This window comes from Tachypleus tridentatus, chromosome 13 (assembly GCF_004210375.1).
Source record: "Tachypleus tridentatus isolate NWPU-2018 chromosome 13, ASM421037v1, whole genome shotgun sequence".
NCBI lineage: Eukaryota > Metazoa > Arthropoda > Merostomata > Xiphosura > Limulidae > Tachypleus > Tachypleus tridentatus.
This window is the reverse complement of record NC_134837.1, coordinates 217,651,917-217,679,710: the sequence shown is the minus strand read 5'-3', so window position 1 is coordinate 217,679,710 and position 27,794 is coordinate 217,651,917. Positions and strand designations below refer to the sequence as shown.

At 32.7% G+C, this 27,794-nt stretch overlaps 1 protein-coding gene across 4 annotated transcripts in view; it reads left to right on the top strand.

Annotated features, from left to right (window-relative positions):
- The first annotated feature begins 4,675 nt into the window (after positions 1-4,675).
- The window catches only part of LOC143240383 (cilia- and flagella-associated protein 418-like), a 25,831-nt gene continuing 2,712 nt past the window's right edge, over positions 4,676-27,794 (top strand). The window contains exons 1-7 of one of the 4 annotated variants that reach the window (XM_076482712.1): positions 4,686-4,962; positions 7,030-7,134; positions 13,459-13,531; positions 15,976-16,040; positions 17,177-17,236; positions 18,186-18,251; positions 23,090-23,238. In XM_076482712.1, the coding sequence (XP_076338827.1) occupies positions 7,031-7,134; positions 13,459-13,531; positions 15,976-16,040; positions 17,177-17,236; positions 18,186-18,251; positions 23,090-23,238 (517 nt within the window). In that variant the 5' untranslated portion in view covers positions 4,686-4,962; position 7,030. Of the gene's footprint in view, positions 5,148-7,029; positions 7,135-13,458; positions 13,532-15,975; positions 16,041-17,176; positions 17,237-18,185; positions 18,252-23,089; positions 23,239-27,794 lie in introns of all 4 variants that reach the window. The other 3 variants (XM_076482711.1, XM_076482714.1, XM_076482713.1) reach the window with 3 other exon arrangements.

Sequence of the window (27,794 nt, the reverse complement as noted above, 5' to 3'; positions counted from 1 at the left end):
TTTCATCAAAGTCCATGCAGACTAGTTCAATTTAGGACACAAAGTGACAAGATGAAATACGAGGGCTGTTCAAAAAATACGCGGACTGACGTCATAAAACAAAATGTACTTTATTTAGAAGTTACAGGTCTGGGACCCCTTCAAAGTACTCTCCTCCCCAACGCACACACTTATCCCAACGGTGTTTCCACTTGTTGAAACAGTCCTGGTACGCTTCTTTTGTAATGTCCTGTAGCTCCTTCGTCGCATTTGCCTTAATCTCGGGAATCGTTTCAAATCTTCCTTTCAAGGGTCTTTTGAGTTTGGGGAACAAGGAAAAATTGCAAAGAGCAAGGTCAGGTGAGTTGAGGGGGTGGGGAAGAACAGTGATCGAGTGTTTGGCCAAAAACTCACGAGTTCTGAGGCACAAATTTCGCAGCAACGCGGTGCATCTTCAATTTTTCGGTCAAAATCTTGTAACAAGATCCAACTGATATCCCACACTCTTCAGCAAGCTCACTGACAGTCAGACGTCGATTTTCCCGCACCAGGGTGTTGATTTTGTCAACGTGTGGGTAATCAGTTGACGTGGAAGGACGTCCAGGACGCTCAACACCTTCAATGGACTGTCGACCATCCTTAAAACGTTCATGCCACTTGAAACATGCCGTACGCTTCATAGCAACATCACCGTAAGCCGTGTTAAGCATAGCAAAAGTTTCAGTCGCAGATTTTCCAAGTTTAGCACAAAATTTCACAGCAAGTCGTTGCTCCTTCAGGTCATTCATTCTGAAATCCGCCAAACAAAAAAATCGCACTTCACTTAAAACCGCGTAGCTAATACACAAATGAAGATATCTGCAATCGGGAAATGGCGTCGTAATCAGCTGATCTGTGCGAACCTAGCAACACCAAGCGGATTCCCCTGGAATTAACTGGAGCCGCGCAAATCAAACGGTCCGCGTATTTTTTGAACAGACCTCGTATAATACAGCACAATTTGTGATAATTTCCCTTGTCACTGTAAGCTCTTTGTGTATAACCTCACAATCACGCAGTCTAGATCTATCTAGCTATATTTTTGAAGCGTATTTATACCTTGACGGATGTGTAGAATAATTCATAAGTTAGTAAATGTTATGTTGAAATAATAATCAATTAAAATAACGAGAAAAACCTTAGAAGGATCAAATGACATAACGCAGTAACTTAGCAATCAAAAATCTATAACTATTGAACTACATATGATTTGGTCCTCCACTAAGATAGCGGTAAGTTTCCGGACTTGCAACGCTAAAATCGGAGGTTAGATTCCATTCGGTGGACACAGCAGATGTCCAGATATATCTTTGCTATAAGAAGAACACACACATAATTTGTAAAAAAACGTGCGATAAATCATTGCTTCTAAAAATAGCCCAGTTAACACTCGCGCCGCATAAACTATCTGAATCATAACACTGACATGAACTCTAAACAGTCGTATATGGCTGACAATAAGCCCCTCTTCGAGAAACGTATTTACTGTATCTATATACTATATATAGAGAATGCCTTCATGCACAAAGTCTAATCATAAAGTGTGCTCCCAGTGGCACAGCGTTATGTATGCAGACTTACGAGGTCTGTTCAAAAAATACGCGGACTGTTTGATTTGCGCGGCTCCAGTTAATTCCAGGGGAATCCGCTTGGTGTCGCTAGGTTTGCACAGATCAGCTGATTACGACGCCATTTCCCGATTGCAGATATCTTCATTTGTGTATTAGCTACGCGGTTTTAAGTGAAATGCGATTTTTTCGTTTGGCGGATTTCAGAATGAATGACCTGAAGGAGCAACGACTTGCTGTGAAATTTTGTGTTAAACTTGGAAAATATGCGACTGAAACTTTTGCTATGCTTAACACGGCTTACGGTGATGTTGCTATGAAGCGTACGGCATGTTTCAAATGGCATGAACGTTTTAAGGATGGTCGACAGTCCATTGAAGATGATGAGCGTCCTGGACGTCCTTCCACGTCAACTGACGACCCACACGTCGACAAAATCAACACCCTGGTGCGGGGAAATCGACGTCTGACTGTCAGTGAGCTTGCTGAAGAGTGTGGGATATCAGTTGGATCTTGTTACGAGATTTTGAACGAAAAATTGAAGATGCACCGCGTTGCTGCGAAATTCAGCCCTCAGAACTCGTGAGTTTTTGGCCAAACACTCGATCACTGTTCTCCCCCCACCCTACTCACCTGACCTTGCTCCTTGCGATTTTTTCTTGTTCCCCAAACTCAAAAGACCCTTGAAAGGAAGAAGATTTGAAACGATTCCCAAGATTAAGGCAAATGCGACGAAGGAGCTACAGGACATTACAAAAGAAGCGTACCAGGACTGTTTCAACAAGTGGAAACACCGTTGGGATAAGTGTGTGTGTTGGGGAGGAGAGTACTTTGAAGGGGTCCCAGACCTGTAACTTCTAAATAAAGTACATTTTGTTTTATGACGTCAGTCTGCGTATTTTTGGAACAGCCCTCGTATACTGCTAAAAATCGGGTTTCGTTACCCGTAGCAGATAGAGCACATATAGCCCTCTGTGTAGCTTTGTGCTTAATAATAATAAGTAAATATAAAGTCTTCACTAACATTTGCAGCCCATTGGTGGGCTCAATAACTGCACCCGTTAAATCTTTTCTCTCATGGTACCTTTTGAACAGATGTGATAGATTATGGTCTTTTCGTCCACTTTCCCCTTATAGTCCATTCTATTCACTACTTCCTGCACATTAAAATAGTCTTTCTATTGCAGATGGAGTTTGTTGTTGTCTGCGGGTAGCAAAATCAAGACTTTTTGTCCGATTTTGAAATCTCAATCCTTGGCCTTTTTGACAAAGAAGTTGACAGATCTCCTACAGTTCGTGTCTAAGATCTAATACATACTGATATGTGTTCCTCACTTCTGAATCTTCCCTTGCCCGCATTTTGTAAATATCAGCATTGGATCTCATACTGTCCTTCTGTACAGTTACTCGAATGGTAAAAAACATGCATTTCAAATCCATTTTGTTTTCCACAGTTTCCTTGGGTGGTGGTGTTTTGTTATTATAAACCCAAAACTAAACCTGACATTTAGTGTTATAAGTTTTCATATTTACCGTTAATCCCGCGGAAGTGTACTCAAAATGACTTACAGTAAAACGATAATTTATGTGCAATTTACTTGTTTGTTTATTTTCGATATTCGCACAAAGCTACTATTCGTCCTTAATTTTAAACTGACGAAACGGAAAGCAGTTAGTGAACAGCGTCCAACCTCAACTGTATTGCATAGTGAGATGTTATCGTTGTTATAATAATGTACCCTTGCCTCGAAAGTGAGGAGTGCAGTTTTGTTTCGACACAGCGCTTACAGTGGAGCCAGTATCAACCATGTCTGCACTTTCAATGCGTTTATTATTATAAACTTTTTACCTGCTGGCTTCCAATGTCTCGCCAGCTTTCAGTATTCAAAACATGACTATAAAAAAAATAAAGCCATTCCACACATTAGACTTTACATTCTTAAAAGCTTAAAGCCGGCGAATTGAACAAAATTAATTGCCCCACTATTTATCATAAAAGTCATATTAGTCTGTATATATGCAAAAACGGCTCGTTTGGGTTGAGAAATATTTTACATATAAGAGCGAATAACGTTTCGACCTATATTTTCGAACATCTAACACCGCCCTCTACATTCTGACACTCAGTTACACAACCCCTTTCAAACATGTGCTCAGCTTCCTGACGACCGAAGAAGGTCGAAACGTTGTTCGCTCTTATATGTAAAATATTTTCTCAACACAAACGAGCCGTTTTTGCATATATATTTCTCTACAAGTGGGTTTTCTCGACATCACTGATTATTCATATTCGTCTGGTTTTTGGTTTTTTTCTCTAGATTTTGGCTTGGTGGTATGGGCACTCGATTCGCATTCCGAGAGTCGCGGGTTTAAATTTTTCTCCCACCAAACATGCTCACCCTTTTCAGCCGTGGATGAGTTATAAAGTCACGGGCAATCCCACTATTCGTTGGCAAAATAATAGCTCAAGAGTTAGTAGTGAGTAGTCTTTCGTGGCTGATTTATGGATGGTTAATGCAGACAGCCCTCGAGTAGCTTTGCGAGGGCCCGGCATGGCTTGGTGGTTTAGACACTCCACTCGTAATCCGATGGCCGCGGGTTCGAATCTCCATCACACCAAACATGCTCGCCCTTTCAGCTGTGGGGGCATTATAATGCACGATCAATCTCACTATTTGTTGGTGAAAGAGTTGGCGATGTGTGGTGATGACTAGCTGCCTTCCCTCTAGTCTCTAAATTAGGGACGGCTAGCGCAGATAGCCCTCCAGTCGCTTTGCGCGAAATTCAAAACAAACCAAGCTTTGCGCAAAATTCAAAACTAAACCAATTCTAGATTCTACGTAAGTAAATCTGTAAAGACAAGGAAAATACCATATATATTTGTATACCACACGCCACTGCCTAGAAGACTTTTAAAATATTTTAAATTTCTTAATTTACTACAGAGAAATTGAAAATAAAGTTTGTCGTGTTTGGTGATTTGTATCACAAAAAATTAAACAATAAACTGTTTTGAAAATGCGGGTATATAATTTTGTTATAGCTGTAAACTTAAAGGATATGACGTAAATCATGTTAATATCGTAACATTTTGACGTCACAGTAGTGTTTGTATTTGTAAACATTGAATGATAACGGCAACAAGTTGAAACAATAATCATTTGTAGAAATGTGTTTCACGTTTTACGAAATTAAATTTCGTTGGAAATTTTAGATTTTATTTTAAAGTAATTTTTTGTTGTTTTTGTTTTTCGCGTAGTTTTCTACGGTTTCAGTGAGTCTTTGAGTATCACTGATACTGTGACAATAATAGTCCTGCTGTTAATAACAACTCGTACCAATTTGCAAATTAAGTGTTCAGAAGTGGACTATTAATGTAAGAATGCGTTTAAAGCAGTGAAATAGTATTTTTTTTAACAGTAAATATGATTTTCGTAAGATTGAGACAAGTTTTTGTCGTGATTTAGAATTGGTGTAAATAAATTAACTGTCACATTTACCTGTGTTATGTGGAGACGATATGTGTGTTTATTTGCACCCTAACTCTTCCGAACCTATTGGGTCAGTCTCAACCAAAATTTGTATGTAAATACTATGAAATAAGGGTAATGCCCTAAGATGGTTAAACTAACATAACCATATTTCTATTTTGTAAAGCCTGTTGGTTAATTACTCCTAGTTTGTTGAGCCAATTTCAAACAATCTTAGCAGGTTAACACTTCAAACAGTATTGAATGTTCTTAAGAGATTCATGGTCAAAGTATGAAAGTTGATAGATTGTTTGTTAAACAACCATGCTTTTCTCAGAGAATGAGATATAGGGTGTTCAAAGATGAACAACCTAAAATCTCTATTTGTTGGAATGTTTTAATTAAGTTTAAGTATTCCCCATCAGTTGGTGGGTATTTCAGCTTGTTATTTGTAAGTTAGCTATAGTTTTGGATCTGAGGCTCAATGTGTGGGTATAAAGCATATACTGTTACTACCACTAGTAGTAATGTAGGCAAATACAGCTTAAATTAAATTTTAAAGAATTCTGATTTATTAATTTCTAGTTATGTGTAGTAATAATATTTGACTTGCATGATTTATAGCATTAATCTTTATTTTAATATAACTTAAAAGTGTGCTGAAGCATATTAGATAGTGCAGTTACTACAGTTCTGACATTTAATGCTAAAACCTGGAATTCATTTCACAGCAGTAGACATGGCAAATAAGATAATATGGCTTTTCTTTAAGAAAAGAAAGAAAGAAAGAAACCACAATGTAACTGTACAAATCATATTAAATTCTGTTTATAAGACTGGAATATAAGGATTTCACTTTCTGGATATCTATATTATTTAGTTATTATTGTTTCTTTTTATCAAATATTCTAATGTTTCTAGGCATTTATATAATGAGGGATGAGACTTTTTCGTTCAAAGTCAAACTTTAATGTATAATGTTTGAGCTGATATGTAGGTAAGAACCTCCCACCTTCTCTGAATATAAAAATTGTTGTTGAGAGTTATGAGGTGACATGTAAGATATAGAAGTGTGGAAAGGACTTTCTTCTCATGTAAGAGGATCTCGGATAGTGTGGGAAAAGAAAAATATATTGGTGAAGTAACAGAAACTTATGATAGAGTGTTTAACTATGACAAAAAATTTTAGGCAGATTTCTGAAATGCATATATATTATTTTAAAGAGAAACTTTGTGTAAAACTTTGATGAAAACTTATGCCATATTAATGAAATTGTGTTTATTAACAAACAGAAGCTTCCAAAGGCTTTAAAATAATCTTACAAGATTTACCATGATATTTATCAGTATATATATATATGTATATATAAAATCATGAAATTACTTACAGTATTTACTGTCTCTAAAAAGTTTTGTGGGAATCTATACTAGCAAAACCATGTTCCAGAAAGCTGTTTTTTTGCTGCCTTTTGTAATATTGTATGACCTCTTTGATACCAACTTATAAATTATAAAGGTCTGCTTACCAGGTATACAGAATAGGTGGAACAGAACAATTTTGATTACAGGTATTTTCTTGTGAGCTAGATGCTATATATATATTTATCCAGTCTTTACCATAAATTTGTAAGAACAATAACTTTGATTACAGATACTTGCTTATGAGCTAGATGTGATATACACACACACATACATTTTATCCAGTCTTTATCATAAATTTGTAAGAACAATAACTTTGATTACAGGTATTTTCTTGTGAGCTAGATGCTATATATATATTTATCCAGTCTTTATCATAAATTTGTAAGTAGTACTTATTATGGCAATGGTCATTTTTTGCTTCTAGTTTGATAACTTGACAAGTGTAAAAAACCCCAGTAATTTCAACATTATTAGTAGCCAATTAAAACTTATTTGTGTGTTCTAACTGATATCATTATGTATATATGTGTAAATATGTTTTGGCTATATAGCATGGCTGATGACATAGATCAACTGTTAGATGAAGTAGAGTCAAAGTATTTGGAAAATGTGGAGACTAGAAAACAAAAGTGTTCAGCAGTGGAACGTAAAAAAAAGTAAGTTTTTAAGAATGTTTAACAAATAGATATATTGTTGAGGTAGATATACAATGAAAACGTGGCTTGATCAATTTTATTTAAATAAAAAAGTGGGTTATAAAGTGATGTGATTATTGCATGTGTTGTGTTTAAGTACATAGATTTTGAGTGTTTGCAATTTAGTAAGTAATGAAATTTTTATTTAAATTTCTCCTTTTGACATTAATGAAGACCTATATATATATATATATATATATGAGAATATTTTTATAAGCTAGACTCAAGTAACTTTCTTAACTTCATACAATAGGTTATTTTCAATGCTATTATAATCTTGATATTTATTTTAAAAAAATGTGTTAAAAACTTGCTCAGAGTAACAGAATTATTTACCTCTTATAATATAGGGCAGGGAGAAACAAGGTAGTTACATGCATAACTATTAAATTTTTTTTTATTATTTAAATAAGTGGATCATACATAGAGATTGTACTTTCTGATAAAGTATTTTGCTTCACTTACAAGATTAGCTATTTTTGTTTATTACTGTCCCTTTGTGTAGGCTTTTGCTTTACACATACCATAATCCTTTTGCTGCCCCTACTGGAATCAGTTGATTCCAACATGTTTCTTATGTAAATCATCCTGTGTCACCTTTCAACCAATAGGAGCACAGTACTCTCATATGATATATGTGATTCCCTCTGTGGACCTCCATGACACAATCACTTCTTGTTTGGCAGTTCTTGTACTCTTTCTTTTTGTCTCTCAGTTTGAACTGTAGTTATTTATCAAGGTGGTTTTACTTTTTTAACATATCCAGTTTTAAGGAACTGGTACATTAATTTTTATCTAATTCTATTCACCTTTAATTAATACATTCACTTTTCTTGAATAGTGAAGCACAAATCCTGAAGTCAGTGTCATCACTTTAAGTGTCTTCACATGCAGGCAGCTTGATGGGAGATTTGTCTACATTTAGTTTCAGAGACAATGAATATTACTTGAGTCAACCTCTATTTCCAGACATTGCCACACTTTTTCCTGAACCTGTGCAGGCTGATGAGTACTTTGATCACCTGTTTCCAACTCCTGAATTAGCATTGTTTTCCCATGCCTTCTTTGAGGATTCCTTTTGGCCTTCCATGTTTTTTTTCTTATTTTGTTTCTGAGGTATGTGATGTTTTATCTATCACTCATTTCTTGTGACCCACTTCCTTCTTTACTTCATAAACATTTTTACCTACTAGTTTTGTTTTTCCCCCATCTCCTGACATTCAGATCCATTCAGAACATTGGTTGTTTACTATCAGATAGATATCTTTATCCCAACCAGCAACTACTAGGTTCTGTTTTACCCATTTGTCTCAAATTTCCTGTTCATTAAACCCATGCACAATTTTTTCATCTACGTCTTACCCATATGACTCTTTTGTGGTATCTTTCCACATTTCATCTCCTGTCTGAGGCTCTTCACTGAAATTCTGAGGGGTTTTCTGAGAGTATCCTTTACCTTCTTACCTCTAGGTTTGTCTTTGGTTTTAACTTTACACATGTTTCTCTGTCATTGGGACCTTCTGGGTTGGGATGCTGCATTATCAAGGTACAGTTTACCAGAACTTATCTCTGTGATTTGTAAATGTTTCTCTTTCTCTCTCTCTCTCTTTTTTTTTTTACAACATTTTATATTTGATATGCACCTGGAGTCTTTGGCATCTTGAGCAGCATCACTTTGCTAACAGTCTACTATTTTTGTGGCTGGCAACCTGCTTGTTTCATTTGGAGCCAAGTATGATACCAGTTCCAGTTTCCTGTCCCTCCCCAACCCAACCTTTCTTCTCGAGGTGCCACAGCAACTCACAATATATTGCCAATAGTTCTGGTCTGGTTGAAACCCAACTTATGGCCTTTTTTTCATCAATGACACCCTTTTAATTATCAATATTTGGGTTATTCAGGTTTTGTCAGAAGGATTTGAGATCCAATTTATTGCTGTACACCCCTTGTCCCCTGCACCCATTTCCTTCTTGTCACCTTGTCAAATCCAGTTGTTTGTCAGCATCAATCAGAGGCAATTCAAGATTTTATCACTCATCAGGCTGTTAAACCTGTTACCCATCATTCACAAAAGAATACCAGGGACTGGAGGCCTGTTATCCATTTGTCCTGCCTTAATAAATTCATTTGCCTCCCTTGACTCATCATGGTGTCCTATCTCATCCTCCTGTAGGAATTTTCTCTAGGTTTATGGAGAACCAAGATGAACGTCACCAATGTTTACCTACATATCCCCATCTCAGCATGGAGTCATCCTTCATGGGGTAGTGTACCAGTTTTGCACCTTACCTTTCAGGCTTGCTTCTGCACCTTATGTTTTCTTTTGGGCTGAGAGGGCTTTTGCTCATCATCTTCTTGGTCTAAAGCTGCATTTGTATTATTAAATGGATGACTGATTTCTTCTGGCTCATTCCAAACAAGAGTTGGCCAGTCATACTCATCAACTCCTTCATGTGACTGCTTGGATGGGTTGGTTAATCAAATTTGAGAAGTTTTACTTACTTCCTACCCAATACTTTGTACACTTGGATGTTTCTTTCAACACTCACCTCAGTCAGACTCAAACTTCTTCTTTCTGACTCTGTTCTGTGGAATTGTCAGTTCCTCATGCCTTATCTACTATCTCGTTTTCTGCTCACAAGATTCTATCTCTTTTAGGGATGTGGTCTTCTATGACACTGCTCACCAAGTTGCACACACATGCATACCCTACATTGGACTCTACATGATCAATAGAACTTTGCTTGGGATCCCCTGGATGCTTTGATTACAGCTCCTCCTTCTTTAGAAGATTATTTGATGTTTGGAAAAGACTTGGGATGTTGGTTGGAATTTTGCTTCTTTTCCTTTCTGGATTTTCATCTGTTTACAGAAGCATTATTCAGGGCTTGGATGAATGTGTTGTTGATCTGGTGATGAGCCATATCAATGTCCAAGAACTTCTGGCTCTCCATTTGGTTTTGAATCTCTTCCTTCCTCTAACTAAACATAGTCTGGTAATGATTCATTCTGGCAATTCAATGATGTTGGCATATATCAATCAATTCTGGTCAAGATCTTTGTTTTTTACAGTTTATCTCTTATGTTTGGCTCATACAAACTTCATCTGTCTAATTGCATGTCAGAGCCTGGGTGCTTTCAGTCTAGTGGCAGATTGTCTTTCCTACCCTGATAAGATTTTCTTGTTTCCATTGGCTTTGTAATCTGTGGGGATTCTCTCACATTGATGCATTTGTCACCACTTCAAATAAAAAATTACCCCTCTATTGACCACAGGTATCTTATCCTCAGGCTTTGGCTATTGATGCCATCAGTCAAGTTTGGTCATATTAATTTCTCTATGCTCATCCTCCTACCATAGCTACTTATTGGATGGTTTCCCTAATCTATGCCACTCAGCACAGAGTGGCATAATTTTCTTATTGCTGGCCAGCTTAACCTCAATTTCATTTGCACAAACTCCAATTATTATATCTTGTACCACTTCCATTATTCCCCAACCTACTTTGCCAACCCCAGTCACCAGTTCCACATTCTGCAGTTCCTATTCTCTGTCTTCACACCTGGTCCTTGGTGAAGATATCTGGTTTCTCCTGTCATGTAGTTTTCTGTTTGGCTTAATCCACATGTCCTTCTTCCATGGAAGTGGAAAGTCTATCACACAATTTCTAGCTGCTCAAGCTACTATGACTGGTGTCTTTGAATTTCTCACTTTTTTCCACACTTCTTGTGTTTGTCAGTCTTTGAAGGAAATCTTGCAATTGGGTATGCAGACTGCCCCTAAGTTGTTTATTTCCAATTGTTTACATCATATTTCAGTTTTGGCTTCTTTGGGTTTTTGCCTTCCACCTGTGGCTGTTTTTCAAACCTTGGTGTGACTTTAAGACTGGGTAAGTTTCTTTTAACACTTTATTTTATTTAAGGGGCTTGTTCTTCATACAATTCTGTGTTGAGAGGTACTTGACTAGGTATTCTTCAAATGTAAATCTGCATTGTACAGCCATGTTTACCTCTTTCTTTATCTTCTGTGTCTTCACCATGCTTACTGTGAATTTTGCATCATAAATTTAATTGTTATGGACTGCATCACCCATGGACGTCATGGGTAAAGGAGAAGAGGATAGCTACCTGTCCCTGCCATAACTTGATTGAATAAATCAGTATGGTGTGCTTTTCAAAATAAGATTTTGTGATCCATAATATTGTCTCATGTGATGACATTTCTCTAGACTTTAATATGCACCCCCCCCTATTTTCTTCTAGTGGAGTATGGGAATTTTTACCTGTTCCAAGCTGCTGGGGTGGTTGACCATGTAAACACCCTCATGAATGAGTTCCACATAAAGATGGCTGTAACCATTCAGTGCAAGGTAGGGAGGTGGTGTTCTGTGGGGGTAAATGGTGTAATATCCTCAAATTTGAGATAGTCATTACAATGGAGTGAGACATCAAAATACAGTTCACTCCTTTGACTGAGAGTTATCACCCTACTCTTGCATGGATGTCAGCACCTTGCAGACAGGTTTTGGATTTAAAGTGAACCAATCAACATAAGCCCTCAAACAGGTTTTTGGTTGTCCATCTTTCTCCTATTTTCTCCATCTGTGTTATGGGTCATAGTGGTGGTATGAGGATTGTTCCAGTTATTTACTTGGCTATCATTTATTCTCTCTTCTTATTGGGATGTTATTACCATTTGGATGGTCTTGGACTGTTTTGCACATGGGGTAGTTGATTGTACGTGATAAATATCCTTTCTGTAATAGATGTCGAAATCTCAGATTGATAGCTCAGAGGTAGTCGTTGTGTTATACGTGGAAATTATAGTGGTTCTCAATTCCTGGTTCTCAGGTTTGATGTTGGGACTCTGTGAGGAGGTTTTGGATGTAGTTGACTTATCAAGCATGGTCCACTGTATCTTACCACTTTACATCATAGGGAGCATCAGCATCCTTGTTTACCTACTTTTTTTTCATTGTGGGATTGTGTAAGAATATCTTTATTTGATTAGGATCACTTTTGTACCACATTCTCTCCCACTTGGATGTGCTTCTCTCATTTTCCAACCTGATATATTACACATTTCACACATGCTCAGAAGTAGTATGGTTCTCTTCTTCTGATCTGACTCCCTCATCTACAGGGATATTCTTTGGACACCTTGGGGGGATATATATTCTTGCCTCACATGGGTCCCTCCTCCTAATCAGTATGGGAATCTAGCTAAGTTTGGAGAAAAGAACCATATTGGAAGTTATAATTTTCTAATACTAAAAAGGTATTTCTGTTAGGTACTTCCCTCTGCTCACACTTCCCAACTTTTTTCCCCACACACTTTTAGTGCTTCTGTCTTCTGTCAAATTTTGAAGTGATAATTTAGTGTAGGTACATAGAGGGAGTTACTGTGTGTTACGTAAGTGTACTGTGCTCTTACTAGTGTACAGGTGACACATAGTGATTTACATGAGAGACATGTTGGAATAACTTGATTCCAGTAGGGGGGGACAGAAGGCTTGTGGTATATATAAAAAGTTTATGTATAGGGGTCAGCAATAATGAATGAGAATAGTGACTCTTGTGAGTGGAGGGAAGTACTTATCGGAAATACATTTTCAGTATAGGAAAATTATAACTTTCAAGATGAGTAGTACTTTGTAGAGATTTTGTGCCAAAATTACTGCCAAATGAAATCAATGGCCCGTGAGAATTAACTAGTGTCACACAAAATTATTGACGTATAAAATTTTGATTAGGTCAATTAATGTTATTTTATCTTGTATGTATTAATAATTTTACTGTCATTTTTAAATTTAATATTTTTCTGATTTATAGTCAATGTCTTGAAGTAATGTTTATTTTCTTCAACAAAAATTGAGTACTTTTAATAGAATAATTATGTGAAAAATAGTAGGGAAAAACCCATGCAAAAGTGTAATATTTTCAGCTTTTTACTATGTTATGAATATGACACATTTTCATGTACAACAGTTAAGGTTTAAAGGAGTAACTTTGTTATGAATTGTTGTACCTGAAGATGTCTACTAGATTAAATTAAAGGTCATTCAAAAATGTCTTTAGAAAATTCTGAGACAAGCTGAAAACAGGAAGCTGATTTGACCAGTGACTTACATTCATTACCAAGTGCTGTTTGTAACAAAAGGTTTTTTTATCTTTCAGATTCATTGCATGTACAAAAATATATATTGCATTTATAAAAATTAAAATGGAACAAACTAGTCAGGTTGTAAAGAGTCTAATCAAGATTTTCTTTGTATTTGACATCAGTAGAGCACCAAATGGCTTGAATGTAGACCTGGAAGAAGCTATTGATGATATCTGTGAACTACCAAACCCAGAGGTAAGAACAGAAACATGTTTTCATTCTTTGCTAGTGATTCATTTGGTTGCCTTTTGATGAATCAAGAGAAAAAGTATTAATTTAACACTACATTTACAGGCATTTATTTGTTTTTATGAAGCTCATATTATGCATATTTAATATTAATTGTAAACTCATCCTAAACTTAAATGGGCTAATATTTCTTGATGAGAAACCCACTTGAAATAAAAATGTACCTCAGAATGGTTGGTATGTGTATTAACACCTTTATTGACAAGGAGAAGACAATGTTTCAACCTTTCAAGGTCATCTTCAGGTTAAGAAAGAGAGAGTTTGTAATGCCCCCTACAATCCTGTACCCCTTTATACTGTTGTCCCTAAGACTTGTTGTATAAGTAGAACTTTTTTGATTTTGTGTTTGTTTATATTTGTTTCCCTGCTTAGTATCTGGGTGTTTTCTAAAGTTATGTTGTGGTTTTTGATTTACAGTGTTCAAAAACATGTGAAGGTGTTTTTTTTTTGTGTTCTTTGAATCTAGTTTTCATTTTTCTGCTCGTTTCTCCAATATAGAAGTCATGGCAGGTGTTGCATTGTATTTTATAAATTATCTTGGTATTGTGTTTGTCAGTGTAGTTTTTACATAGTATGGACTTTAGTTTTGTACCTGGTTTTTGAATAAATTAGGTGTTTGCTAGAATATTGTCTTTTGTTACAAATATTTTCCAAATGGTTATTTTTTGCTGATGTCAGGAACATATTGTATGTAGCAGTGTAAAGTTCTGTGGTTTATTGTATCTTGGGATCTATTGTTGTTTGTTTTGTTGTTGGTTTATTGTATCTTGGGATTTATTGTTGTTGGTATAGGTGTGTACATATAATTTTTTTCCAGTTTTTGGAGGAAATTTGTTGATGTTCAGGAAGTGTTGTTTTATTTTGTTGATTTCATCATTAATTTTATCAGGTGAACATAGTTTTGTGGTTGTGTTTATTTGGTTTCTTATTATGTTGAGTTTTTGGTTTGTTTCATGTGCTGAGTCCCAGGGAATGTGTAATCCAGTAATGGTGGTTTTTATGTAGATTTTTGTTTTGAATTGTATGTCAGTTCTTGTGATCTTGAGGTTGAGAATTGTTAGTTGGTTAGTTTTTTTCTGTTCACAGATGAACTTAATGTTGGGGTGTATCGAGTTAACGTGACTGAAAAAATATATGTGTGTTCTGTAGATGTGAATCCAGTAATTGTACCATCAACATATCTGTACCAGTATAATGGTGGGTGTAAGGCTGAATTGATCGCTTGAGATTCAATCTTTGTCACAAAAATGTTGGCTAGAACTGATGACACGGGATTCCCCATACTTAGGCCATTTATTTGTAAGTAGTTGTGGGTTATAGAACATAAAGTTAGTTTTAGTGGGGATTGATTTTATAAGAGTTACTAATTGGTTGTGGGACGTGTATCAATGGGTTGGGGTTTGGATATAAAGTTCTAAAGCTATCTTGCAGGCTTCAGTGGTTGGGACTTCTGGGTTGGGTTAATATTCATATAGTCTGATAGCCACATTATTTGTCTCTCAAGAAAGAGTTTATCATTTTGTCAGTTATTTGTGTTGTATATTTAACAAAAATTTAGTTAGGAAGATTTCAAAAACTTGAATAAAAAGTTACTGTTATATATTTCATAATATATGAACGTGTCTGTTGCATTATAATGGAGTAAAAGAAAATGCCACTACAATCAGGGCTGAATAAAAACACAATTTATCAAACTGTAACAAGAGAAGAATTACAAAATAAAACTTTTAAACAATTGAAATATAAGTTTTGTTCATTCAGAAAAAAGAACAAACATTTAATAAATATATCCTGGTGAGGACTTGATAATAATATAAATATTATAATGTTATTAATTTGAACAAAAGAGAATTAGGAAAGAGAACCAGAAGAAAAAAAAATTAATTCAGAAAAACAAAGTATTACAAAATTAAACCACTTCTTAAGAATAATAACAATATTGAGCAAACAATTGACAATAATTTATTATAACTCTGTCTTGTGAACCAACTTGTTTAAAATAAAGGAAGGATTTTTATTTAGTGCTTAGACCAAGAGGATACATTTATATAATCTCTCATTAATATCTGCACATCATTACTCGGGGAAGCTTGTATAAGTATCTTGATAGAAACATACTCAAACTCAACATACTATAACTTGAAGGTTAGTTAATGCTTTAATATAACTAAAAAAATTTGATTGAGCTAAAAATTACAAGGAATAATAGATAAAAAATAAACAAAACCATAACAAAATAAAGTAGAATTTGATGTCTCATGATATGTACTTCCTCTAATGATTTTAATGAATTAATAAATGTTTTTTCTTTTATAACAGCATGAAAAAATATTAATTAATGAACAATGTTCATCTGTGTTTTAATAAAGATAATATTTTTCCCTGTTAAGGGGGAAATACCTGATAAGAGATTACAAACTCTTCAGACTACATCTACAGGACCCACCTCACGACGGTATGTATTGTAGTGACTACATTTTGCTGTAAGTAAACTTAAAATCTGGAATTTTATGCAGCTAATAAGAATTATTCAAATTGTTTTTTCTGCTAAACAAACAAGATTTCAAATCCCACAAATCTCAGTGAAGATGGCAATATCTGATTTTGGTCAAGTTTCTTTGATTTTACTTTAAAGGTGAAAGTAAATCTGAGATATATGATAATATAATAAACTTTGAGTTAAATATTCAGCAATGGTAATTTCAGAACTGTTTCTGGCATGTTGTCTTGCTCTTTGTAATAAGCCTCGATGGATGAGCGAATTTTATCCAAGTCAGTTAGCCCTTTCACAATGGGCTTGCTATAACATACACATTTGTACACATTAAGTTTTATATTATAATGTTTGATGCAGCATGTGCATCTTCACAAAATTTGGTTGAATTTTAGTAAAGAATATCAGTTGTTTTATATACAAAAACTCTGGTTTTTCAATAAAGTATTTTTACTAAAGATTTGTTTATAAAAATATCTAGTCTGGTTTGTTATTAGTTTATGTGCGGAGTGATTTCATGTTATTATTAAAAACTATTCTTTGTCCCCAAAATCTCAAATGTTATTTATGCAATCTCTTAAATGTTCAAAATATATTTCAAAAGTTTGTTTTCAGTAAAACTTTATATTTTTTCTGTTACTTTCTCTATCTTAACTATGTTGGATCTATTAATTTAACTGACCTTGTCACCATCATAAAAAATTAGGAAATAAATATAAATTATGCTTTTTTTTGTGATATAATTACTACAGATTATAACACAAAAATTATAGCTCTTTAGTTTAAGTAACTTACATCTCATAATGTTATATACTTGTTATTTTTTATTATATTGGCCTTCCAGTTGTGCCTGGCTGACGTTATATAACTTGCATTGATGTGGTGCACGTGCACTAATGTTACCATATTAAATAACTGTAATGGATTTAATGTTATATGTTTATTTGAATATCTTTGTTTCAGTTTAATATATATTTAGAAATGCATGTAACTTGTGTTAAATGTGTATTGCAAAAGTTCCTCTTATTCTCTAAATTTGTAAAATATTCTTGAGCACAAGAATCAACAATGTACTATGTGTGTATTTAAAATACTAGTGATTGCCAGTATTACTGCCAGCTGAACTCTCAAGAACCTCACCTTAAAGCTTATAAAAGGTAATCAACACAATGAAGAGACACAGTTTATGTTGTTGGTTTTCTACAGTCAGTATACTATAAGCCTCAGAAGGTATAGTTGTGAGAGACACTTATTAATTGAAAAACTATAGATACTTGGCCAGGAACATTTACAGATTTTGAATATTAAAAGCTTTAACTTCAGTGAATTAACTTTGGGTGGTAGTATTTCTGTGAAGACATTGTATAAATTCAGCAGAAAAAGCTGATGACTAGACAGAAGGTTCACTATTGTTTTTACATTTGTAAAATTCTTGTGTACATAAATCTTGTTAATAACTATTAGTAATAACCCTTATTATAAATCATATTATTGTTTATTTATTAAAATATATTTGTGTTAGGAGAGAATATTGTGTGTATCAATCAGTCTTGTTAGCAAATATGATAAATTTGACAGATGCCAACATTCAATTAACTTCTCAATTAAAATTTCAAGCTACTTGAAATCATAAAATATAACATAATAAATTGGAAACTCATCCAAGTTATATTATAGCATGTAACATAATATAAAACTGATCTTTATTCCTTACAAAGTGTCTTTTACAATATACCTGATGACTTTTTTCCCCTTTCTTTGGTGTTAGTGTCTTTTACAGCATACCTGATGATTTTTTTCCTCTTTATTTGGTGTTAGTGTCTTTTACAGCATATCTGATGATTTTTTTTCATTGCTTTGGAGTTAGTGTCTTTTACAGTATATCTGATGATTTTTTTTTCCCATTTCTTTGGTTTTAGTAGTTTTTACAGCATATCTGATGTTTTTTTTCCATTTCTTTGATGTTAGTGTCTTTTATAGTATGCCTGATTATTGTTTTTTTGTCAAACAAGAATTAGGAGATGCAATTTAGACACACTTAAAATGGTGAAAATCATTATACTTTGAAAATATTCAATGTTAAAATGGATTTATTTTTCTGTCTAGTTGTTTGACTGCGTACTTAGGAGGAACTGCTGTGTCAACTGGTCTATCCAGTAGTCTCACACAAAGGTGGGGTACATAGAGTTGTAGACTGAACAAAGGTTTATTAACATGTTTGTATTATTTGAGGTTTCATTAAGTAAACATAACATTATAGACCTAATATGTTTATAAAAATGATCCAAAGTGCTTATTTAATTTTTTTCTAGAAAAGTGCATAAATGTTTACAAGATGGGCAATACAAATTACTAAGAAATTTTGCACATAAGTATGGTATTATACAGTCATGCAAGCTGTTTTCATCATGTCTTTGGGGAAAAATTTCTTACTGTCACTTCAGTTTTGTGTAACTTATATTAACAAAGGGACATACAACAAATATTGATAAATGATTAGCTAATGCTTATTCATGCTAGTTGCTTTTCTGCACCTCTGTTTTCAGCTGAATATTGAATGACCTCAAACTGAACCCATGCTTTTCCTTTTAATTTTGTGATTGTTTAAAATTGGAATTCTTATTTACATAAAGTACATCCCATACTGTGTTTTGGAAACTACTGGGAATATGATCAACTATAATAAACAACTCTTGACCCCCTGCTGAAATGAAAAAACTAAATCTCACTTGTTGCAAGGTGATGAAGCCAAAATTCCACAGTTGTTTGCATACAATGCTGAGCAACTATTAATGTTTTTAAAAATAACAGGACAAGATGGCCAAGCATATCATTAAACAAGCAGTAGGCTTGCTCAGATAATTTATCATACATATGGGAGATGTTTTTCTCCCACATATAGATATATTCATAACCTTTACAGGCCAATTGTGAAAGGTTCCAAACTTTTTCATTTCTCTGCTTTACAAAATTCTTGATTACTATTACAAAATTTAAATAGAAAATAAAGTAGTTCAGCTAACTTCATTATTGTAGGCTTAATTATTAGTTTTTATATTAATTTTTCATTGTAGGGAAAAAAGAGACTGTAAGAGCCAATGAAAGATTTTTACTATATATTTCATACCTTCAATACTGAGGGTTTCAAGTGTGCTCTTACTTCAAATGAGCATATGATAACATGAGCTCCTCATAACAAAATGAGTATACTATTTGTTATTTATGTGCATATCACATATTTTCTATGTTTATGTCATGATTATATTGCAGTCTGAGTAGGAAGGAAAGTATTTATTCACCAAACATTGCTAACTGGATATTATTCTTTAAATATCCAGTAATTAACATATTGTTATTATGATTTTTCTTTATTATTTTAGATTAATTAAAGTTTGTTATGCTTGATTGTAGTGTCACAAGGATAACAAATATAATCAAGTAATCACAATTTAGGGTTTTCAATTATTATTAGTTTTGATTATTCCAACTATCTAAGTAATTGAAAAACTGCTTTTATGTTTGTTTGTTTTTACGCAAGAAGCTACACAGTGAGTTGTTTATGCTTTGTGTTTGTTTTTATGCAAAAAGCTACACAGTGAGTTGTTTATGCTTTGTACAGTGTGGGTATTGAAACATAATTTTTAGTGTTGTAAGTGTCTTTAACCATCTGATATGAAAATAATGGATTAGATTTTTTGTTCTTGATGCCATGTTATGAGAGTATTTAGTTAATTGTAATTGATTAATGATCTCAGTGATTAGTCAATTAACCAAATTCCACTAGTCATAAGGCTGAGTGATTTAATATGTGATTTTGAAACTATATGGCAACCATGAGCTTGCAGCTAGTCATGACAACCTGACTGTGATATTTTGTCCATTCATTGATTGACATTTCTTGGGTATCAGCTACTCTGTTGGTTATGAAACTAAAGTGACCATGAATTGGTTGTAAGAGTAGTTCAACATACATAATGAAGATTTTTATTGTCATTCAATATTCTTCATGGAAATAATATTCTATATTATAATATTCTAAAATTTAGGACATACGTTCAAATATGTCCTGTGTTTTTTATTAAGAACTAAGTCTTTGCCATTAGTTCAATTTGAGTTTTAGATATTTTTTCTTAGGTATCTGAGTGTTAAAGTTTTTTGTTTTTTTTTCTTTTTTGCAAAATACTTGTAGACATTAAATATTATATGCTATAGAATTACTTGTTATAATTAGGTAACTGCAGGATGGGAATAATATTTTTTGGGGTATTTTGATCATAATGTTTACTTACTGCTCCAATAACAGTGATCTTGGGCCTCGGCTGAAGGAACAAGTTTTCTTTTATTTGTAGGCTCTATTTATTAATAGCCATTGCTAAAGATTTAAATCATTTAGAATGGATGACAACATCACGTTTTTCTAGTGCAGGTCCAAGTATACACTTGATGTAATAGGGGATCTTAGGTTGGTATGTTATTTCACTCACATTAACAGTTTTTGTTTTAATAGAACTGAGGGCAACAACAAGTAAATTTAAAGACTATACGTGATGACACAAAATCAGTTATTTAGGTTTTTATCATGACAGCCCATAGAGATATTCAAATTATTGGAAAACCAAATTTATGGAATTGCATGATAATAAAGCTTGTCTAAACATTAGATAAAAACAACAAGTAGAACAGTTTGAAAAAAAAGTTGGGTAAAAATTCATTTATAGAGCAACTAGACTTTCCCATTCTCACCAATTCAAAGTATGTTTTGAATGATGTTGAATAGAAAGTTTTGGTTTGAAACTTAGTATCCTTAATAGGCTTAAATTTGAGGATTATTCTAACAATTTGATAAGATCTAACAGTTTTTGTCACATCAACTATTTGGTGTAAACCTAACCAATGTTTCAGTAATAGTAGAAATGAGGTCAGCAGTGTAGCTTTGACTTCTTTTAATAATCAAAATTGTGAATGCAAACATTTTATTGATTGAAGTTCTGAAGAATTTACAGTTTTAAAGAATTTAAGTAAAAATGATAGTATTGTTGTTTCAAAATCTTAATAATGAAACAGCATTTGAATATTAGATAAAAATTAATATTTAAAGAAAGCTAAAGACATTTTAAATAATTTATAAAATTTATGAAGTTGTAACATGATTATACTAATAAAAGGAAAACTAACTTACAGAGATACCTATTGAAGTTGAAAAAAGGTACTATTCTTAATGAAAGACAATATTTGAACATTAGACCCTCAGTGATTTTTCATTGTCTATCTAAAATCCATAAAGCAGAATGTCTATTGCAACTAGTTTCTTACACTGGAAATTATAATCATGTTTTATCTATTTTATTTAGTTGAACTTTTGAAAAGGTTTATCTCTAATGTATTCATTTTAAAGATTAGCTTTAAACTCTCTCATTATACACAGACAGTTGAAATTTGACAGTAGTCTGTACTGTTCCAGTTTTGATGTAGACTTATTTTACGTAATTATATCTTTAGAAGACCATCCAGATAATCTCTTGATTAACATTGATGTATCTAACAGTATGACTACTTAAATCATTTAAAAAAAAATCTAATGAACATTATCATTACATAATCTTGTTTTGGCATGAATAGAAAGCTTAATAATTAGGTTGATGGTGTTGCTGTAGGTTCAAGATTGATGCTATCTTTAGCCAATTTTATTGTGTTTTTATGAGAAACTATAGTTAGGAATCTGCCTGTAACAGTTTCAACCTCTCTACTGTCATAAATATGTTGATGACACTTTTGCCATTTTTGAGAACTCTGAACAAGCTTCCCAGTGCCTTCTGTATACTTGTATGGTAGATGTAGCAGTATAAGGTTGATGTCAAACATTAGGAAAACCATAAAATATCATTCTTAGACACTTTGATTGGTAATAATAATGGTCATTCAAATGTAAAGCACGCCACAAAAGTATATTTATAATTATTTACTTCAAATTCGCAAGTTTAAATCTGAATATGTTTAAGGAAAATGTAATCAAAACACTAATTGTACTTACAAAATATCTAGCACATAAGAGGTTTTGTACGATTAATTTAATAGTAACAAAGTGTTTTTTATGAAAACATGATTTTTCTCGTTGTAAGTTATAGAATACTTTAGAATTGTTTAAATAAACAAAGTGTTATTAAACCAATTCTGGCCCGGCATGGCCAAGTGCGTCAAGGCGTGCGACTCGTAATCTGAGGGTCGTGGTTTCGCATCCGCGTCGTGCCAAACATGCTCACCCTCCCAGCCGTGGGGGCATTATAATGTGATGGTCAATCCCACTATTTGCCCAAGAGTTGGCGGTGATGACTAGCTGCCTTCCCTCTAGTCTTATGCTGCTAAATTAGGGACGGCTAGCACAGATAGCCCTCGAGTAGCTTTGTGCAAAATTCCAAAACAATTAAACCAATTATATTTGAAGTTTTTGTAAATATCTTGTAGTTACCAGTTTATCTTACTTGGGTAAATATTCTTTAATTATCAAGAAAATATAAAATTATTATTAGAAGAATGTATTTGGATAATCAGTTGAGATGTGTGTTTAAACCTAATTGTCACTTGTGGTTTTTACTTTGACTTAAGGACTGAAGCCATGCTCTTACTCTCCTTATTTATAGTTTATTTATTTATTTACTTGTCTTTTTTATTATCAGTGTTATACCAGTTCTAATAAAAGAAAGTTGTTAATGTAAGTGAAAGAAAATACTAATCTAAGATCTTCTATTAAGTTTAATGTATACTTTAACATGCCCAAGAGAATGTGAGATTGTTGTTCATTTTAATTGGTTTAAGAATTTAACAAAGGTTAATTATAAACTTAATCTCTAAATAAAAGAAAGCTGAGGCTTGAGATTAATGTTACTGGAAAAGTAAGTAAAGTACTTGTGAGGGAGAAAAAGCAGGTACTTGTCATAATGTGTTAGTTTAATGGCTAACTAGTTTTATAAGCTGTATTTTATCTAAATTTATAATCTTTAAAATCTGAACAGAGCTTGCAGCAATCTTCGCTGCCTGTCATGTGATTTCAATGTTACTATGTTTGACAACTACTGTTGGGATCAGTCTACAGACTACTTATTTTTGAGGAACAACATGCCAGACTTCCAGAGAGTTAAGAAAAAGCTTAGCCATAAACCTGGTAAGTTTGTGTACTGAATAAAACATATTCACGAATTGTACTGTACTGTGACAACTAGTTTGGAATCAATGTTTAGTTAGTATATTCACGTGACATTTTACAATTTTCACATAGGTGTTCTACATATAATGACATTCTTTTTAACTAAATATTGTAAACATGCATTAATCATTTTACTTGGGCAATGATTGTATATACCAGTGGTTATAAATTGACATTTCTTGGGAGAGTTAAGCCCACCTCAATGGCTATTTTTTTTACTCTATGAATGTTATTTGGAATTGTCAGTAACATGTACAGCATTAGATTTTGGTGTACTCCACTTTTAACATTTTGTTTACATTTCACACAGTAAAATAATTTTTCTCTTGTCTTTACCATGTGTGAATCTTTAAGAAAGGCCTCTTTCACTTGAGCAATGTGTAAAATCAACAGACATTTGTAAAGCAGCCACTAAATTATAAAAATAGTTATTGTAAATAAAAATATTGTGTTGGCTATGCATTTGTTTGTTTCTTTCCATTATTGTTCGAGTTAAATTTATCCTCTGTTGGGTTGATTTAATCAATTACATACAAGCAGTGATAACATCAGTGAGTTCCTCTATATTATTCAATTAAAAAAATTATGATTAAATCAGTTGACTCTTTATTCAGGCTTAGTAATTTTGACTGACCTCATAACAGTGAAACTATATAGACTGTAACTCTAAAGATAATAGGTTTATCTTCATGAAATTTGGCAAGCTTTTATTAAACATTACAAGTCTGTTGTACACAAAAGATAAGACTTCTGTGAAACGTTTTGATACCAAAATTTGTTAGTGAATTTCCAAAGGTATATCTGAGTAAATCTGGAAGAGTGTATTTTTCAATTTGAAAATAAAAATAAGTACTTTCACATTAAGGTTTTCATATTTAATTTACATAATCTATAAAACTCATAAGTGACTGTTAAAAGTATTTTCAGCTAAACTTAATATTTTGTCAGTTATTTTCTGTACATTCATACTGACTATAGAAAAATCAGCAATTTATGGTAAATTATAAGTCAAAAAATACAAAATAAAATTACTTTTTTTTTCTTGTTACAGTAATTTCATATTGTAATGTACAGTTACATTTACCTGTTTTAACAGCATAAGCTACTAACCCTTCATATCTGCTTTTGCTTAGTTTTACAGATGTACTTTGACCATCTCATAGTACATGAAAATCATTTGTCTATTTAAAAAAAAACAACATTTATTACTGGGACAGTTTTCTATGAACAAGTGGTCATGTTACAACCATGACACATCATGTGTACATGCTAGGGTATTGAATATAACACAAAACTTTTTATTTAACAAAGGTCAATGATAAACTTAATCTCTAAATAAAGGAAAGCTTAGGCTTGAGATTAATGTTATTGGAAGAGTAAGTAAAGTACTTTAATTATTATAAAAAATTATTTGAGGACTATTTTGATTGTGGGGGAGAAACAAGCAGGTGCTCGTAAAAAACTCTCGTTAGTTTAATGGCTAAGCTAGTGAGGGATATTTTTGTTGGGAAAAAAACACCACTTTTTCTCAATTTGTACTGAAATTTTTGGACATTTTAAGTGGTTAAAAATAAGGCATTTTCCATGCCCTTTTTGTGTTGGGGCTGAGAAAAGTGATTTGAAGTGGTAAGGTGGTTGAAATCTATCAGTGCATCACAGGCTTCCAAGTACAAGAAGCATGGAAGTCTCTAAATGACATGCATAGATACTCAGAAACCATTTATAACTATATTAGTGGATATTGTGTAGCAAGCTCAGTTCAGTATTATGCCTGTAGCTGCTTTTAAAGTGGTAGTAACTGCTGATCCTACTCCTGACTATTATGATACTTTGGTTTTCCCTCATGAGATCAACTGAAAGCTAAAATATGATAGCAGAAACATAAAAGGTTGGCAACTGTTTAATTAATGATGATGAGAATGTGGTTTTATTGATATATACTAAATTTACTTCCAGTGGTTAAACCTTAGTACTTAACTAGTATGGTGACTTGGGGATACTGAATTTTACTTAAACATTTATCAGTTAACAAATGAAAATCTGTCTTGAAAAGATACTCCCAAAACTATCCTCTTCAGAAGTATCTGATCTGAACTTTTTAATATTTAACAAATTGTAGTGTGAAGACACCTTTTGGTTCCAAGGAGACCTGTTAAATATTTTTTATTAAAATTTTTCATTCTAACTCAGTAAGTTCCTAATTTTTCGTTACTTTTATAACAGCAACTAAAACATATACATGAAAAACAAGAAATGTAAGAATAAACTTGGAGCTTTTGTTGTCAATGAACAAAGCCTCTAAATCTTTTTTGTAACACTGTTGGTTGTTCACAAAATTATTCATATTTATTTCATATATGTATTTTATAACACAAGAAAAACTATCATGTATCAAAATGAATGCTTTAAGACTACTCTAATTGAACTGACTCTCTAACTAAGCTACAAATAGATTAAAAGTTCTGCTGATTGCTTGGACAAAACATGATGACCACAAACAGCAAAACTGAGATTAAATATCTACTTGCAAGTGCCAAAACTAAAGAAATTTTGCAAAGAAAAAGGCCATTAATTATTTTGTTTATAAATAATTCAGTAACAATGGAAGAGACATTTTTTGAAATACAAAATTATATTCGAGTTGTATAACATTTGCATTTATATCTTACTAAACAGAGAAGATTGGAAGTTCTGAGAATAAGTTCTGGTTTTTTGTCAATATGAATAGTAGTGTCTATATTTTAGTTAGATAATAAGAAAATCATCTAAGGGTAGAAAGAAAATCTAAAATGGGAAATTCAGGGTGCTAGTGTGTCGTGACACAGACGAGTTAAGATTGAGAATTTAAATATTTTCTTTTGAACTAAAACTTAGGTGATATAAAAATGCTAGTTATATGTTTACATAATAAGTTTATTAAAATACATTGGTAATGTAGTTTATGTGAAATATGTACTTACCTGTATTTAAAGGAGGAAGGATAACTGAAATTAGTGTTACTGATTATTCTAACCATTAATTAATCAAAATTCTGATTATATTGATTCTCAAAGAGAATGATGATCAAACCAAAATTAATAGTTTCTGATTATTATTATCTGTGTAATTGAAATATTGCTACCAAACCTGCTCACCCTGTTTTTGTTATGACAAAGCTACTAAGGCTGTACAACATATACTGGTTTGGAACTGCTGACTAGAGGAAAGCTAACTGCCTGGTGACACACACCACTAATTTTTTTCATTTTGTTGCTCTAGGTATCATGGTTTGTTGAATACTGTACTAATTGTTCAGTTTTGTTCTCTGAATAATATATTTGTTTTTTAAATACTTTTACTGTTATATACTAATTATATCAATGGGCTATAGTAGCATATTTATACAAAATATAAATAACATTCTTTTTAAATGCACTTCTGATCAATCTGTTATAGCTGCTACATTAAATTTAAGATTAGTTTCTTTATCAGTAATTCATAATGAGTTTTTATAAAATATTTTTCAAGTGTTTCAATAAATTTCTTAGAAGTGTTAGTATATGTTGATATTTCTTCAAGTACCTTTCAGAAATTTTTAGGTTACATGAATATCAAATACACTGTTAAGATAACAAATACCAATTTACTTAATATCACACTTTGCTCAGTACTACATATTATTATTATTGTTGTTGAATTTATTTTAAAAATTTATGTTGATTTCGAAATATTTTTCCAGTAATAAGATTGATAGTAAAGTATGTGGCTAGGTCATTGCCTCTAAAACTCAAGCATGGCAATCCCTAATTTAGAACTATTAATTATAGAGAGGGCAATCAGCCAGCAGCACCCTCTACTTAATATGAAAGTACTTTTAACTGAATACCAGGATTGACTGTCACAGTTACAACTTTCACTACCTGAATGTTCAGCATTCATCTTTAGTGTGACACACTAGGCCAATCTCAGCCCTTATGTTCAAAACACCAGTCCTTTGTCATTTCAAAAAAAAAAAAAGTATACATGTAGATTTAGATCATGCGTTTGAGTTTTAAAATAGAAATATAAAAATTCAAAGTAATTTTTAAGAATTTAAACAAGAAAAGTAAACTAAGGACATTAAATTATTTCCTTTGTCAAGAGAAAAATCTTATTAAAAGCTAAGTCTACATTTTCACTAAATCTTAAAAAAAATTCCATAAAATAAAAAATAGACATTTTAAATTCAAAGGTAATGAAATAAGTATTAATTTTTAGGACTTTTTGAAAGTTAATAAAAATTAATTAATTTTAGGCTGTTATTGTTGACACCTAACAGTAATAAGCATTTTTGTTTTAACAGCATTATGAGCAAATGCATTGTAATTTTATCCAAAATTTTCACACAATTTGATGATGCAGACAAAAATTACAGTTAAAGTAATATATGTACAAAGGTCTGTCGTTTTTTGCACATTAAACATTACTATTTTTTTTCATTGTGAGTGTTGTATTAACCAAATTATATGACTTGTGTTGTCATTTTATATGATCTT